This window comes from Misgurnus anguillicaudatus, chromosome 6 (assembly GCF_027580225.2).
Source record: "Misgurnus anguillicaudatus chromosome 6, ASM2758022v2, whole genome shotgun sequence".
NCBI lineage: Eukaryota > Metazoa > Chordata > Actinopteri > Cypriniformes > Cobitidae > Misgurnus > Misgurnus anguillicaudatus.
In genome coordinates, this window is record NC_073342.2 from 2423266 (window position 1) to 2438658 (window position 15393).

The 15393-nt window shown below is 35.8% G+C and overlaps 1 protein-coding gene across 1 annotated transcript in view; it reads left to right on the forward strand.

The window, feature by feature from the left end:
* The window catches only part of itga6b (integrin, alpha 6b), a 47720-nt gene extending 32574 nt beyond the window's left edge, over positions 1 to 15146 (forward strand). The window contains 14 exon segments of the mRNA XM_073868346.1: positions 3328 to 3474; positions 3726 to 3844; positions 4345 to 4498; positions 5459 to 5542; positions 5643 to 5722; positions 5976 to 6053; positions 6162 to 6264; positions 6425 to 6598; positions 6910 to 7005; positions 7113 to 7223; positions 7368 to 7466; positions 9567 to 9692; positions 12119 to 12164; positions 12167 to 15146. Of these exon segments, the coding sequence (XP_073724447.1) occupies positions 3328 to 3474; positions 3726 to 3844; positions 4345 to 4498; positions 5459 to 5542; positions 5643 to 5722; positions 5976 to 6053; positions 6162 to 6264; positions 6425 to 6598; positions 6910 to 7005; positions 7113 to 7223; positions 7368 to 7466; positions 9567 to 9692; positions 12119 to 12164; positions 12167 to 12267 (1518 nt within the window). The 3' untranslated portion in view covers positions 12268 to 15146.
* The last annotated feature ends 247 nt before the right edge of the window (positions 15147 to 15393 follow it).

Here is a 15393-nt window from a genome sequence, read left to right on the forward strand (position 1 = left end):
ACAGTAATGTTAACTTGCCAAATGTGGTTAATAAGTGTTTCGTGATACATTTTCCCTAACGTTACATCATCAAATCTTTTGATGGAGCTTGTTAGCAGGTAAGCTAATGTCTAAGTTATTAAAATGCCAGTACAGAATGACTGTGCACACATAGTTTAAGGCTAACCTCTACAGCGAACACCTCATTGTGTTTTAATGACTGATCATGTTGACAGTGGTTTCGTGTTGAAGTGTGTTGATTGCTTATTTATTAGAAGTAGAGAATTTTTTTCAAAGTTTTGTTTTGGCTGTTTAAAGTGTTCGCTAAAGTTTTATCATGATTATATATCATGCTAGTTGATGTGCAGTAGCTGTCATTGAGGATGTCTCTAGTGTTTTCCAACAGCAAGCGTGCAGGAGTATTTACAAACCAAAACACTGGCTCTGGTACATTATTATTCATTTATAATGAAAAAGGAGTTCTAATGTCAGCTGATATCTTGACAATTATTTTGCAGAATGAGAAAGCTAACAGAGGAAGAGAGGGTATTTATGTAGCACAGCGAAAGGGCTGAGGTGCAGAAGGAGCTGGTCCTGCTAAAGCTTTAGACCATGACAGAGGTGAAGGGAGTCCAGCAGTGGGACAGTTTCCCACTGTCACGGTATTTAAAAAAATAGACAATGCAAAATGCAGCCTCTGTTTAAAAGAAGTAAACTACAGAAACAAGGGCTCTCATGCCCTCTTGGCACACTGCCAAGCCGAAGTGCACAGGCAAAAAGTGTGCACTATAATGACTACAGCCATTGTCCTTACAGTCCCAAACCAAAGTGCTTTTGCTTCAAAGGGACCTGATGCAATGAGAAAACAGGTTAGGGTGCCTGTGCCTAAATTTCAGCGAAGTGCTAATGCAGAGGTGTTTATACTTTTCTGCCTGCTACTAAATGCAGTGTCTGCCTCAACGTTAATCCCGTACAGCATAACTGATGACACACCTTTACTATTTCCTCAAGTATCATATTGAGCCATATCAGATGTTGCCACCTGATGCTGACACTCATAAGGATTTTCTAGTGTGGACCAGACCCAGCTAACTTTCATTTAGGGGGATGATGTTGGGTCTTTTTTATTTTTGAAACAGGAAAATATCCAGGCCTGTGCCAAGCTGTAAAAGCTGCCATGTCCATCTTTCATGACCCCTTGTTGCAATCGTCTTTCAATCTGAAGTTGACTGCCAGCCATCTACAAGTGCTGCAAAAAAGGCTTGAGGTCAAACATGTTGCAAGAAAAAGGCACATTGTTAAGCAAAGAAAACTGGCACCCTTGTAAGATTTGTGCAGGCCAAAAGACAGTCGGAAAGATTTGTGAAAAATATATCAAAGTAAAGAAATAAGTGAAGTTGTGTTAATAAATGTTTTTCACTCGAATCAAATCTTGTCTGTTATCTTTATTTTCTTGTCAGAGCACACCATATTGCTTCGTTTGCATGTTAAAATTAAAGTGACACTCCACTTAAAAAAAAAAATATGCTCATTTTCCAGCTCCCCTAGAGTTAAACATTTGATTTTTACCGTTTTGGAATCCATTCAGCTGATCTCCAGGTATGGCGGTACCACTTTTAGCATAGCTTAGCATAATCCATTGAATCTGATTAGACCATTAGCATCGCGCTAAAAAATAACCAAAGAGTTTTGATATTTTTCCTATTAAAAAATTGACCTTTCTATCTATTTTTAAATGTTTTTTTAATGCTACCACACATATTTATTGTATATGATGAATTTGTACCTCTGGATATGGTGTGAAACATTTTTAAGTAATGCCTTAAAAAAAAAAAAAACATGGCACTGTCCGAGTGCTGAAACGGCTCTCCGCACGTTTGTAAACGTTTCAACGTTTCAGCAATTAAAAGCCTGCTATTTTTACTTCCATGACTGAAAGAAAACTGCTTCTAAAGGTTTTAATAAAAAAATTATAATAATACAAATAAAAACAACACTATTTTTAACATTAATCCTTAACTGGTGGTCTTCTTCCTCCGCTTAGTTTTTCAGTTTATAAAAAATTCCGCTTTCTAGATTAGCCATGGCACAGGCGCGGCTTGCTTTTGAGGGGGATGAGGGCTGAGACTCGTATTGGTTTGTTGCACGTTGCGGCCAAAACACACCAATTGTGAAAATAGGAACAACCCTTTTAGGTCGTGTACTTGGCGAATAAACTATTTTTCCCGTCGTTAAATTAGCAAAAGTGGGTTCGGACACGCCCATTTAGACCATGCGAGGTGCGCTTTAGACAATGCGCTTAGACTGTTAAAATAGGACCCTGAATGTGCAGTGTCCACTGGTGTGTGTATATACAATCCAAAAGAATGATAATCCAAACTGGTGTTACTGGAAAGTTCTTAAATGGCTTTGTGTTGGTAAAAGTGCGGCACATTGGTGGAGGGGGGTATTTTGTCAGATTTTTCATATTTGATCTATTCTACTGTGGTTTTTATGTTAAACAATTGGGGGGGGGGGTTAAATTGAATATAGGGTGTTACCACCCCCTTCCCACAAACTAACCCCTGATGGTAAGAAGTAGAAAAGGTTTGTAATATTCATTTAATGTGGTGTAAAGTACTGTCACCTAGTGGTTTTATATCTACATTTTATTTAATCTTTGTGACCCTGGACCACAAAACCAATTGCAAGGGTATTTTTTTATTTACATTTATACATCATAAGCTAAATAAATATGCTTTAAGTTGATACTGTTGGTTAGGATAGGACCGTATTTGTCTGAGATACAACAATTTGAAAATCCTGAATCTGATGGTAAAAAAAATCTAAATGATAACAAAATCGGATTTAAAGGTCAAAGTCCAAGTAAAGTCTCTAGAAGCATTACTAAGGAAAAGGTTTGTTAGTGCACTCTTTACTGGCTTACCGCTGTAATGAAAATGTTGACTGAACACATGGGCTTTTACATAAAAACTTGAATGGGAAACAATAGCAAGTTTGTAAGCGAGTTTCTGGCCAATTGTGTTCACAATTTTGCTGCTTCCACTCACAAAAAAGTTTTGATATTTATGTTAGGAAATGTACAAAATATCTTCATGGAACATGATCTTTACATAATGTACTAATGATTTTTTGGCATAAAAGAAAACAGATTATTTAAATTTTTGGCTTTTTTTAACAAATATACCTGTGCAAGTTACAACTGGGTTTTGTGTTCCAGGGTCACATATCATACAATAAGATTCCAGTGTAAGGGCAGAACTGAAGTCTTAATTATATAAGGAAATATAACACAACAGTGTACTATGTAAGGGCTGTACTAATAATGCAAGTACCTTATATACACAGGAAAACATCGTTGATAAGCTAAGAGGCATCCCTATTGAAGTGTCAGTGGCGATTCTGAACCCAACATCACGCCGAAAGAGACAGAATGCTCTCCCCAACCTGCTTCCTATACTGGACTCTTACCAAGACCCCACAACTGTTACCAAGGTACCTGCACCTTGTTAACTAGACACATTACAAAGGGGAAGATGAGGGAACATAAGTTTAACAATATGGAAGGCTGTAGAAATGGTAGATCTGCCTTTTAGTTGAAAGAGAAAACATTTTTGGTAATTGTCATCCTGACGAATATTTGTAGAGATGTCAGTCTTTCCATTAATAGGATCTGTACATAACTGCATTTGGACATTTCCAAGATGGCTGCTGTGTGAACTGGCTAAATCTCTTTGGGTTTTCAGGTTCAGTTTGTTAAGGAAGGATGTGGTTCTAACCATGATTGTCAAAGTGACCTGCAATTAAAATATAAATTCTACAGCCCGGAACTAAACAAAGATATGATCTATCATCCATTGCCTGAGTGAGTTTTTCTTTAATTCGTTTGAAGTATATTTGCTTGAAGTTCCATTAACTGTGTCATTTGCGGTTAAATTCATTTCTTAATTCAATACCTGCACTTTTTTATTGGATAAATGTGACCTAAAAAAACTCTTGCATAGCTCAGCACATTGCATTAGCAGCACAAAAAGTCATGGGTTCGAACCCAGGGAACAAACATCCTGATAAAAAAGTATATGAAGAGTTTCGTTGCAAAACGAGATTATTTAAGTTTTTCAGAAATCTCGTTTTTTTGGTTGTGCATTCCAATTAATATCAATTCAACTGCAGTTGGTTTGTTTTGATTTAAACCTTCATAACTTAAAAAATACAGCTTAGTAGCACCATAAAATAAAATAATAACATAATAATAAACATGTTTTGAAAAAAAATGTTAAAAACTGAGTAATCTCGTTCATATGGGTCAACGTGTCTGCCAATGAAAAGAAAATTAGATTTTTTTTCTTTTTCTTTTTCTCTCAGGGAAAATGGAGTTCCTGTCATTTCTCTAAGTGATCAGAAAGAAATTGCCCTGGAGATCACAGTGTCCAATAAGGGTGATGCCGCTTATGAAGCACAGCTTACTGGCTCTTTCCCTAAATCACTTTCTTATTATGATGTTAACACTAAGTCCGGTGTAAGTCCAGCTATTAGATGTCTGTCTAAATATGTGTGTCAGAAATGGCCTGTTCAAAATCTATCTAACTTTAAGGCCCGTTCACATTATAACAATAACTATAACTATAAAAATATAGTTTTAAAAATTGTTTCATATTAAAGAAAATTGCGGAGTTCACACCACATCTATAATGATAAAGATACAATGAACAAGTGCATGCGCACTTGAAATGATAGTGGAAATGTTCATTGCTGAGGTTTATAACATAAAATTACCTCAGGTATCCAGCACAGATGAAGTTGCTGTGAAATTGACTACGTAATGCTTGTTCCCTACCATACTGACTACACCAAAAGGTAAGATAAATTAGATTAGACAAAGATTCACTTTAGAGTTACGCAAAACACAGAGTTTAAGGCCATCTGCTGGTTACTCGCTGTGTAAATGCATCAAGAATCGCATATTTACATATTCAGTTTACAAGAAATATGCAATATTAGTTAATGCCATTAAAGGCAAGTGATTTGCGTAAGTGTCACCCGCATGTGTGAATTAGCATAAATTTATCCTTATCGTCCGGTGATGTGGATGCAAATTTAGTTATCGTTATAATGTGAACGGTCCTTTAGACCAGTGGTTCTCAAACTTTTTCAGCGTGCAGCACCCCTTGTGTACGGCAAATTTCTTTGCGGCCTCCCCAAAGGAAATTTTTGACAAAAAAACAGTTCTAAAACTTAAAATTTGAATTAAACAAAACACATTAAATTATACAAAGTAGTGCTGTTGGTTAGTAGCCTTATTTTTTGGGTTTAATTAAACAGAATTCATGATAAATTAATGTATTTTATAAAATGTCATAAAACTGAGGCCCCCCTAGCACCATCTTGCGACCCCCAGTTTGAGAACCACTGCTTCACAAACATTGTTCTCATCTAGTTGGTTATCAAATCTGGTTTTAATGCATTTAAATCTGTACAGGATAAACAGATCACCTGTCATGCCAATCAGAATGGGTCACAAGCTGAATGTGGGCTTGGAAATCCTTTCAAAAGAGATGCTGAGGTGAATATTTAAAGTATATTTTCAACTACAAAATATCTATAACTTTGTAATTTAAGCTATATAAAAGAGATTTTTCAGTGTTGATTTTATATTCTTTCAGACAACTTTTTACATCATTCTGAGCATGGGGGGGATTTCTTTAGATACAACGGAAATCGAAATTGACCTTAATCTACAAACGTGAGTAGTGTCATAGCTTAAAAGGTAAACAAAGAAAGTGCATGAACATGTTTGGTTATTATTTATTATTTTTCCTTATTTCTATACAGTACTGCTTTTCGTATGTTTCTTCTGTTTATTCTTAAATGTATTTTCTGCTGTGGAAAGCTGCTGTGCAACAATGCAACATTTTGAAAAGCGCAATTGAAGTGAATTTGAATGTAATTTTCAATGGTGACATTTATGTATTTATTTTTATATTTTTTAATTGTAGGACAAGTAATCAGAAGCAGTTGCCAGCGGTAAAAGCCAAAGCCATAGTTAAGATCCAGCTTATGTTGTCCCTCTCAGGGTAAGCGTGTCACGTATTAATGTTGTAAATGTTATTATGCAAGAAAGCTGCATTATCAGTACAACGTTTGTAATATATTCCTACACCGTCATCATATGTCATCTACAGGGTAGCTAAGCCATCTCAGGTTTTCTTTTCTGGAGACGTTAAAGGAGAAAGTGCCATGAAGTTGGCAACTGATGTTGGCAGTCCAGTCGACTTTGAATTCAGGGTAACTGTTACTGTAGATTTTCTAACACAAACCTTGCCAGTACAAGCAATCTATTGGATAAATTGCATTTTTATGTTGCATTTCAATTACTTTACATATGGTAACATTTAGAGGCAGTTGCCTGATGATGTATTGATCCTGTTACTTATTTGACTGACAGGTTACAAACTTGGGCAGACCTCTTAAATCATTTGGCACTGCATCTATGATTATTCAATGGCCTAAGCATAATATTCAAGATAAGTATCTACTTTACCTCATGAAGATGACATCAACCGGCTTAGAGAGTTTCAGCTGCTCCAATCAAAATGAGGTCAACCCTCTTGGACTGAAGGTAGCCTAAATATTTTAAGAGCTGAGATGCAAAACCCTCTAAGTGCGTCGGACATGTTTTCTTGTAAATTAATCTTTTTATTAGACTCTTAATGGATTCTGCCAACAAAGCGGCATTTCTGAACGACCTCAGGCAGGGATTTGAAGCATCCGCTTAATATCATCTCTTTTTTGTCGGAGGTGGCGTTTAGCAGCTTTTGCATCTGAGCTCCTCCTATCCTAACTACAGTGAAATCAGGTGTTTTGTTTATATCTTGTAAATAAACATATAGAGTAATCATTTGATTGTATGCATGCTTCACGGTTATTTAGGAACCTTCTCGAGCTAAGCGTGAAATTGCGGGGGGGACTCCAGCAAAAGAAGGAACAACTTCTGCTTTTACCGACAAGAGGAAATTCACCGTTTTGGTAAAATCTTCCTATTATGATGAATACAGTTCTCTTGATTACAAGAGCAGATATTTCCATTGATAGTCAGCCTCTTGTTTCTAAACATTTGCTTTTTGTGTCCGTAGTCCTGTGGTGATGGGGCAAACTGTATATCATTTAAATGCCCTCTAATGGGAATGGACAGTAATGCTGTTGTTAGCCTGAGAGCTTATCTTTGGAACGGTACCTTCCTGGAGGTGAGCACTTTCTTATTGCCGAGTTAAAATTATTGATATTAGAAATGTATATTTTGTAAGTCATAAAATGGTCAGTACAGTATTGACCAATCACTGCCAGTCATTAAGTGAACATTTGCTATTAAGTAATATTGTTTCCTACAGGACTATGCAGAGCTGAACTACATTGATATCATTGTCAAGGCATCACTGGAGTTTAAGTCTTTAGCTACAAATGTACAGCTGAAGAACGAAGCTACACAGGTAAGCTTGGCTACACTACACAACAGTTACTGGACGACTCAACAACTGTTGCAAAAAGTCTGAGCCATTTTGTCAGATTTTTCTTTTTTTTCCTTTTATAATTTCATCCAGTAGGAAATCAAAACATGTTTGATATTTTCAGCTGATTTTTATGAGGCGCCAAGTAGGAATTAAATCATACTTCACTTCAGTGATTGAAATGGGTGAAAAGTTCCAGTACTCCCTTGTGCATCTTGGGGGCTGTTTACACTTGGAATTAAGATGTGTTTTCATCGATCGGATCACAAGTGGACGAGAGAGACACATTACGTTTACACCTGGTATTTAAATCCGTTTCTTTTGTCCACTTTCGACCGCTTCTGTGCTGAATACTATGAGGGGGTGGTCTGTGAGACGGTGGGCGAGTCTCTCTGCTGTCATTCAAACCCGAGCGGGAGTAATTATGAGTTTATATGGACGCAAACTAATATAATGTCGGAGTGCACTGCTTGTTTAGCAAGTAAACATGCTGCACAGTGTTTTGTACATGAGTATGTAAGAGCTTTCTTTGAATTTTCAGCGCAATTGATGAAATAGGATCGCGCAACTTTCACACGCTTTCAAAACGGAGATCCTCCGCTTTAGTTTTATCAATGAAAGGCTAAAAATAGCGCTGTTCACCGAACGTTCACGCCAGAAGTCAAAAAAGACGTAAAACTTGTGTTTAATACCTCAGATTAGATAAATGGGCGGAGAGAAGGCGGTCGCGTGTGGCTGTTCGAACGCATTCAATCACATGTGCGTTCCGCAGCTCCAAAGCGATCCGATCGAAAGTGGTTTCGACTACCTCTGGATGTGGTTGAAAGTGGTCGAAAGTGGACGAGCTCAAAACGTTTTGAACACCGTTTACACCTGGCATTAACGTCGTCCACTTGTGATCCGATCGACGAAAACGCATGTTAATGCCAAGTGTAAACAGCCTCTTAGATACTGCTAGTACAATGCAAAAACTGGGTACCGGTGAGTACCGGCTTCAGGGGACCCAGCTGGTTTTGTCCTCAGTTTCCCATGGTGGCCCCACCATGTGTTAGCTCAGACAGGCTGATGATGGGCTCCATATAGGGCCCATATGGGTTAACCAGGTAGCTTGCATCTTGTGCCTACAGGTGCTTGTCTACATGGGTTACAGAAGAGGACCTTGACACTTGTATTCTTCATGCTTTACTTTATTAAGCAAGGATTTTTATTACATAAGAACTAGCTGGTTCCCTGGGCTGCATATCAATTAATCGCGACTAATCGTTTGCAGAGTAAAAGTTTTTGTTTACATTATATAAGTGTGTGTACTGTGTATAATAATTATGTATATATAAATACACACACATTTATGTATAACTTTAAGAAAAATATATATTTATATGTAAGGTATTTATATATAATATTAATTATATATAAATATAAAAATGTATATACACATGTAAATATTTCTTAAATATATACATGCATGTGTGTGTATTTATATATACATATTATTGTACACAGTACACACACTTATATCATGTAAACAAAAACTTTTATTCTGCAACGATTAGTCGCGATTAATCATTATGCAGCCAGAGCCCATCAAGGACCCATCATCAGCCCATCCGGGCAAATGTGGGGCCACCATGAAAACTGGGGACAGAATTAGCTGGGTCCCAGTTGGGGAACCCATGTGGGATCCGCATATCAGCCCAGGTTCACACTCCTTTGTGTGTGTTGGCTGGGTTGTGTGGTGAGTTTTACACAAACACCATTAATTGTTTTTTTTAATTGAGTAATTCAAGTCAAAATGACAAAAAACTTACAAGAACCAGAAATTCAAACATTGTCCCTCCCAATCACCCTCAATTCACTATATATTTCTCGTTAATGAGATTTCATTGACTGAAAATGAAAGGTTTCAATGAGTAAATATATCTCATAACGAAAGTCAGCATTCCAATGCAGAATACTTCTTAATTTAATTGGAATGTTTTTCCTTTTATAAAAGTCTCATGCTGCTTATTGACCATTTTAAATTTATGTTTGATTAAATTGCAAGTAAACATGTTTTCATGTTGTAAACGCATCATGTTTCAGGTTCGTGTTACTGTGTTTCCGGAACGTAAATCAGCACAGTATGGTGGTCTGCCCTGGTGGGTCATACTGGTGGCCATTTTACTAGGACTCCTCTTACTGGGTCTTCTGGTCTTTCTGCTCTGGAAGGTATGATCACATGACTAAACATTAAATATAATCTATCTATCTTTCACCACCTAGACCTATGTTTACGACTACCCTTCAACATTTGTTGTACAAAATTTTATTTTTTTAACATGACCAAGTATTGGAAACTAAATCTTTTTCCCTTTTTAGTGTGGGTTTTTCGGCAAAAACAACAAAGACCCAGATAATGCACCCGATAAAGAGAAACTGACTTCAGATGCCTAGAGAGAGACCTCCCTACCTCTCTCTTAGGGTAAAAAAAACTTACAGATCAAAATAATTTGCATGCTTGGAGCATTTAAAGTGGGTTAGTTGGATTGCTAACCCACTTGAAACTGAAGCACATACTTTCTGTCAGTGCCTAGATCTGTGGTAATGGTTGAAATGGCATTTTGGCATTTTCTAAGCTATGCTCAGACATAATCAGAATGCTACAAGAAAAGCAAACAAATCATGTAAAAAGGTTTACAGACTTTAGCAGCTTCAGGTGTAAACGACTCAATCAGCTCCCTTTTTTCAGTAGTCAGGGCACTTATCAGGAAGTCTGCGATTTTAAGGGCTGTCTTAATCGCTAAATCCTTCCACTGCACTGAAACTTTTCAAGAGTTTGGTTCCAAAACGAGATAAGTCCGTTTTTATAATTTTGTCAAAACATGTTTATTGCTGTTATCATGTTTTTTTGTGTTTTATTGTGCTACTTAGCTGTATTTTTTTATTATGTACCCTTGAATCAAAACAAAACCACTGCCGTCTGATATTAATTGGAATGCACAAATCAAAAAACGAGATTTAAAAAAAAACTCTTTATTTGTGATTCCTAAAAATTCCCACAGTGCAATGCAAAAACCAGTGGAAATCACGTGACCTTTTCTGAAGCTCTCCAACCAGTAATCGCACAAGCCAACTTAATAAAGCTCATGAAACGTGACCGATCTTTAATAAAGACAAATATTTGTTTTAGTTTAAATATAAACACACATCGCTAGACAGGAAAGGGACCACAATCTACTTAATATTTAAATTTAATACTCCTCCAAATTTACATTTGATTGAATAGAGAATATTATATATTAAGTATTTTTCATAATATACTTTTAACATGTTTAAAAATAAAGTCAGAGAGATGTTGGTTCTGCCGGTTGTTGATGAATAACAGCTGTGAATTATCATAACATGCTCAAGCAGTCGCGTCATAGGAAAATAAGTGAACAGCGTTCCAATGTAAAGTGAGCTAGAGTCTTTACCAGTGCCTGAATCTGCATACACGATATACTGATTCATGACTTTGGGAGGTGATTGAGACAGAGCCAAAGTCTGACTGCTAAGCTCTTTGAAGCCTTTAGATGTAGCTTGATTTCTTCTGGCTCCTTGGGTTTTTCATTATCTTTTTTTTTTGCTTTTTGCACATATAGGGAAGAACCGGGGCAAAAGTAATGCAGGACGAAAGTAACAAAGTGATTTTCTCCGAGCCCTGACAACATTTGCATTACAAACTATGACAGCATCTTTAGCACGTAACCCCTGACAGAGGTGACAAATATCACGCTATTTCCCTCGCGTAGGTTCGAAAGCTTTTTTCAAGCATGAAAAGTAAATTATTGATGCAGCCATTTTTTTCTAATAACGCAGTTATTATCTCAGAGTTTTTCAAAATAAAAGTAAATTGGGTTTAAATGTCAGGAGTTCCTGTCGAGAAGAAATTAACACTTGTTACTTCTGTCCCGCTGATAATATTTTTGCATTATTTTGAGAATTTATATGATGCTCATTTAATTTCATTTCATTTTCATAGTGTTTAAACTGTTGACATTTTTTTATTTTCAAAAAATTTAGTTTGTACTGTCCTGTTGCTTTTGAGAGTCGAAATTTACAATGAAAATGTAATTGAATATTTTTTTTGCAAAGAAAAAGACAAAATATGTTTGCAGTTACATATTTACAAGTCTGGTATATGTAATAAAAACGAGACAAAAAATAAAAAGAACACAACAGCTGACGTGGTCAAAAGTAACAAAGCGCTACTTATGTTCAAAGTGAAATTGTACTGAATTAATTTTACATTTAATCAAAATTCCACCTGGTATTGAAAGACCACACTTGTGAGTTACTGACCACAGCAAAATATATCTCTGTCTAAAATATTATCTTTAAAAAAAAAATTCTGAAAAATTGTACTTTTGCCCCTGCTCTCTCTCCTAACATAAACCTTTTCTCAGCCAGCTTCTTGTCTTCATTGAATGTACAGTAAATGTCTTTACTGATTGTTTATTTTTTTAATATCATGCTAGGCTTGCTACATACGCTGCAAACATCACTACATATTGTTATGCATCTTTGTTTGTGATTTTATCCTGTAAATCTTAGCTTTTGAGTTTTTGAGGAATGTTAGCATGATTTATATATTAATTGTCTTTATTTCCAAACAGTGTGGATTTTTCGAACGTGCCAAGTATGATGATAGTGTAACCAAGTGTGAATAAAGAGAGAAGAGATCATATGGCAGCGAAAGAGGACAGATTCTCTAAAGAAGAAACAATGGATGACTTCTTGGAATGAGAGTGAAAGCTACTCATAGCTAATGGCTACCTGATTAGATCCATACTAGAAAAACCTGACATAAGTCCTTTAACCACTACTTTTCACACACACTGACTTTATGACCCATCATAGGCACAATATGTAAAATGTTTGCATTAAATATCCAAAAACTACTAGGAGTGTTAAACTACTCACTTAGATTATCCCAAATGTCATCAATTTACTGTTTTTTTTTTTTAAAGCAAGTAGGAGTTGCTTGTTTTTAGTGTCATATCTAGGTTATGCTTAGTTTTGCTTTTGCTGCCATAGAAACCATAGGTGTTTGTGCGTCCATGTGTCTGCGTGCGTGTGTTGATGTAATTCAATTATAGACACTGGTTCAACATGAGTTATCTTAAAATTAACATGCATCCACAGAGGTAACATGTTGAGTTTATTTTAAGAAAACTTATTTCAATCATGTGTCTATAATTTAATAACGTAAATCCAACAATTATTTTTTAAGTCTAGCGCGCAGCTTTGTTGTGGTTTCTATCAAGTCACATGATATTATATTATAATGTAACAGTTATACAACTATTTCAGTATGTCATGCATAATTTGAAAGTTTTGTCAGATCAATTCCTATAGACACTGAAGGTGAAGACCACAACTCCCGTTGTTTTACGCTCTTCAGCAGCATCATCAAGCTGCACAGCTGTTGTTCTTTAGTGATCTCTAGCAGCTAAAGTAAATAATTATTAAGAGATTGTGTTAAAAATCTTTCTTGGAAGTAACAAATTTATGATGATCAGACACAATTATTTTTCATTTAATGCCTGTTACATACCACAGTGTATGCATTTATTCAGGGTGCGATTTGCTGGGGGGATGCAGGGATTATCCCCCTCTGGTCTTTATACCCCTACCTCCTGTTAATTTGATTTTATTTCCGGTGGGGACAAAATGTATCCCATATGATTAATGGTCATCAAACGGCCATATATTAAATGATCTTTCTTTCTGTTTATAAGTAAAAACGATGCCATGCAAACTACAGTAAAATAAAATGTCTCCTGTGACAATAACGTTAGGTGATAGCGTGAATTCAGGCATAGATTTTCCAAATATTGCCAACCACTCGTAGTCTATTTCAGCGCGAAAACAGCCAAATAATGAATGAAATGGATTCCAAGCAGCATATCATATTTAACAGGTCCGTCACAAAACAAATCTAAGAAATATTACTATTGAGATTGAGACAGCAGAAACTACCGTCATTAGAATCAAAGGGAATTTGCAGGATGACACGGGAAAGCAAAAGAGAGTTCAAAAGTCTGTAATTAACAGACTAGTTTTCTTAGTCTGATGTCTTGTCCAAGTAGGCATATATAGCCTATTTATTGTTGTATTGAGAGTAAGTTGCATTGCATTTTTTTCTATTAAATATTATGATTATAAACAAGTGTTTTTGCATGTCTGGTGCAAAGCATAAAGAAGGAATGCATTCTGGCATGTACAGTTCAGATTCTGTGAAGTTTCTGTAACAGAGGCCAGCTAGTCAGTAAAAGTAAGCCTCACTCCCCAACCTCAAGAAGTGCTTTAGCAACAAACATTAGAGCTCATGGCCTTTAGCCTACTTGTAAGAGCGTCTGACTTCCATGCTAGACCAGAGGGGTTTGAAATTTTGCTCAGGACGGGTGCAAGTAGGACTGGTTATATTTCTTTAGTTATTTTTTTGCCTTTATTTGACAGTGATTAAGGAGTGGACAGGAAAGTACAGGGAGGAGAGAGGGGTATGGGATCGGCTAATGACCACGAGCCGGGAATCGATCTCGGGTCGCCGAAAGTGCGAAAGCACCACATGTTGGATCGCTGCCCACTACACCATGAGCTCCGACGTGGTTAAATTTCGAAACATATTTTATTAAAACCGTTACAAGATATAGCTTAATACCCTATAATCAATATAAGCCTGTGGTTCATAATTTACGTTCATAAATATTTGAAATACCCCATCTGATTTTTTTCACAAATCGCACCCTGCACTTATTGCACTGCACTTTAAAATGCTTGATTCTGATTCACAACATTCCAAGGTTTGTTATTCCAAGATAACAACCACCTGAAACTAATAACACACAGCTGCAAATAATTTTGACAGATACAGTTTATTACACAAAAATAAATATAAATATGTCTTTTAATAACATATTATTTGGTATCATTTGTAAATATAATGTCATATACTGTGTGTCCGTGACATTTAAACGTATTGTCTTATCTAAAAACCGAAAGTAAACAGGTTTTCTTTGAGGAAGGTCTGCATTTATTAAAAATTAGCAAATAAAATATTTCTAATCAATATGTAATGCTCAATACCTTACTTATGAGGTAAACAGCTGTGTAATAAGCAGGATAATGTACAGGCAGCAGGTTGTTATCGTGAAATAAACCCCTTAACACACTGTCGGGGATTCTGCGATAATAACCTGCTGCCTGTACTTATCCCTTACTTAAAGTATTTATTCTCAACAGATTTTCTGTTGTAACAAAGACCAAAGATTTTTAATTTTTTATTGTTTTAGTACATTAGGCATTTTGTGGGTCAATGTAGTGTTCTTGATTTCCAACTAAAATTGTCTGAATGAAAGTAAATACTTGTTTGTTCAGAGTTGTTTTTAATTCTTTTTTTAAATGATTGCAGATTTATTTTATCTTAAGCAGGATTTTGCTGTAATTAAATTAGTACTTATGGAACAGGTTTTAGTAGGTATGTTAATATAGTCAGACGTTTAAAACAGTTTGGCTATAAAAAACTGCTCAGCTTTTAAATGTTTGTTTCCATTTTTAAGGCAATTTGAAAGTATCTGTATAAATGTGAAATTGCTTGTATTGACAGAAAAAATTGTTAAATAATAAAAAGTTTTAATGCTTTTTGAGTGTAAAGGGACTTTTTTCAAGTATTAGTTTACAAAACTTATTACTGCAGTAATCCTCTTGGAATGTAATTCGTTTGTATATGGGTCGAAACCCAATACTGGTGCAAAATCACATGCCCTTTTTCAGTTGTAAAATTAAGCCTGAGACCTTATTACATTAGGTAAGGAACCACGTAGATCATGACCCTTTTATGATAGCAATATAAAAAAACGACATCCTGTAAAAAACACTACTAGTATTT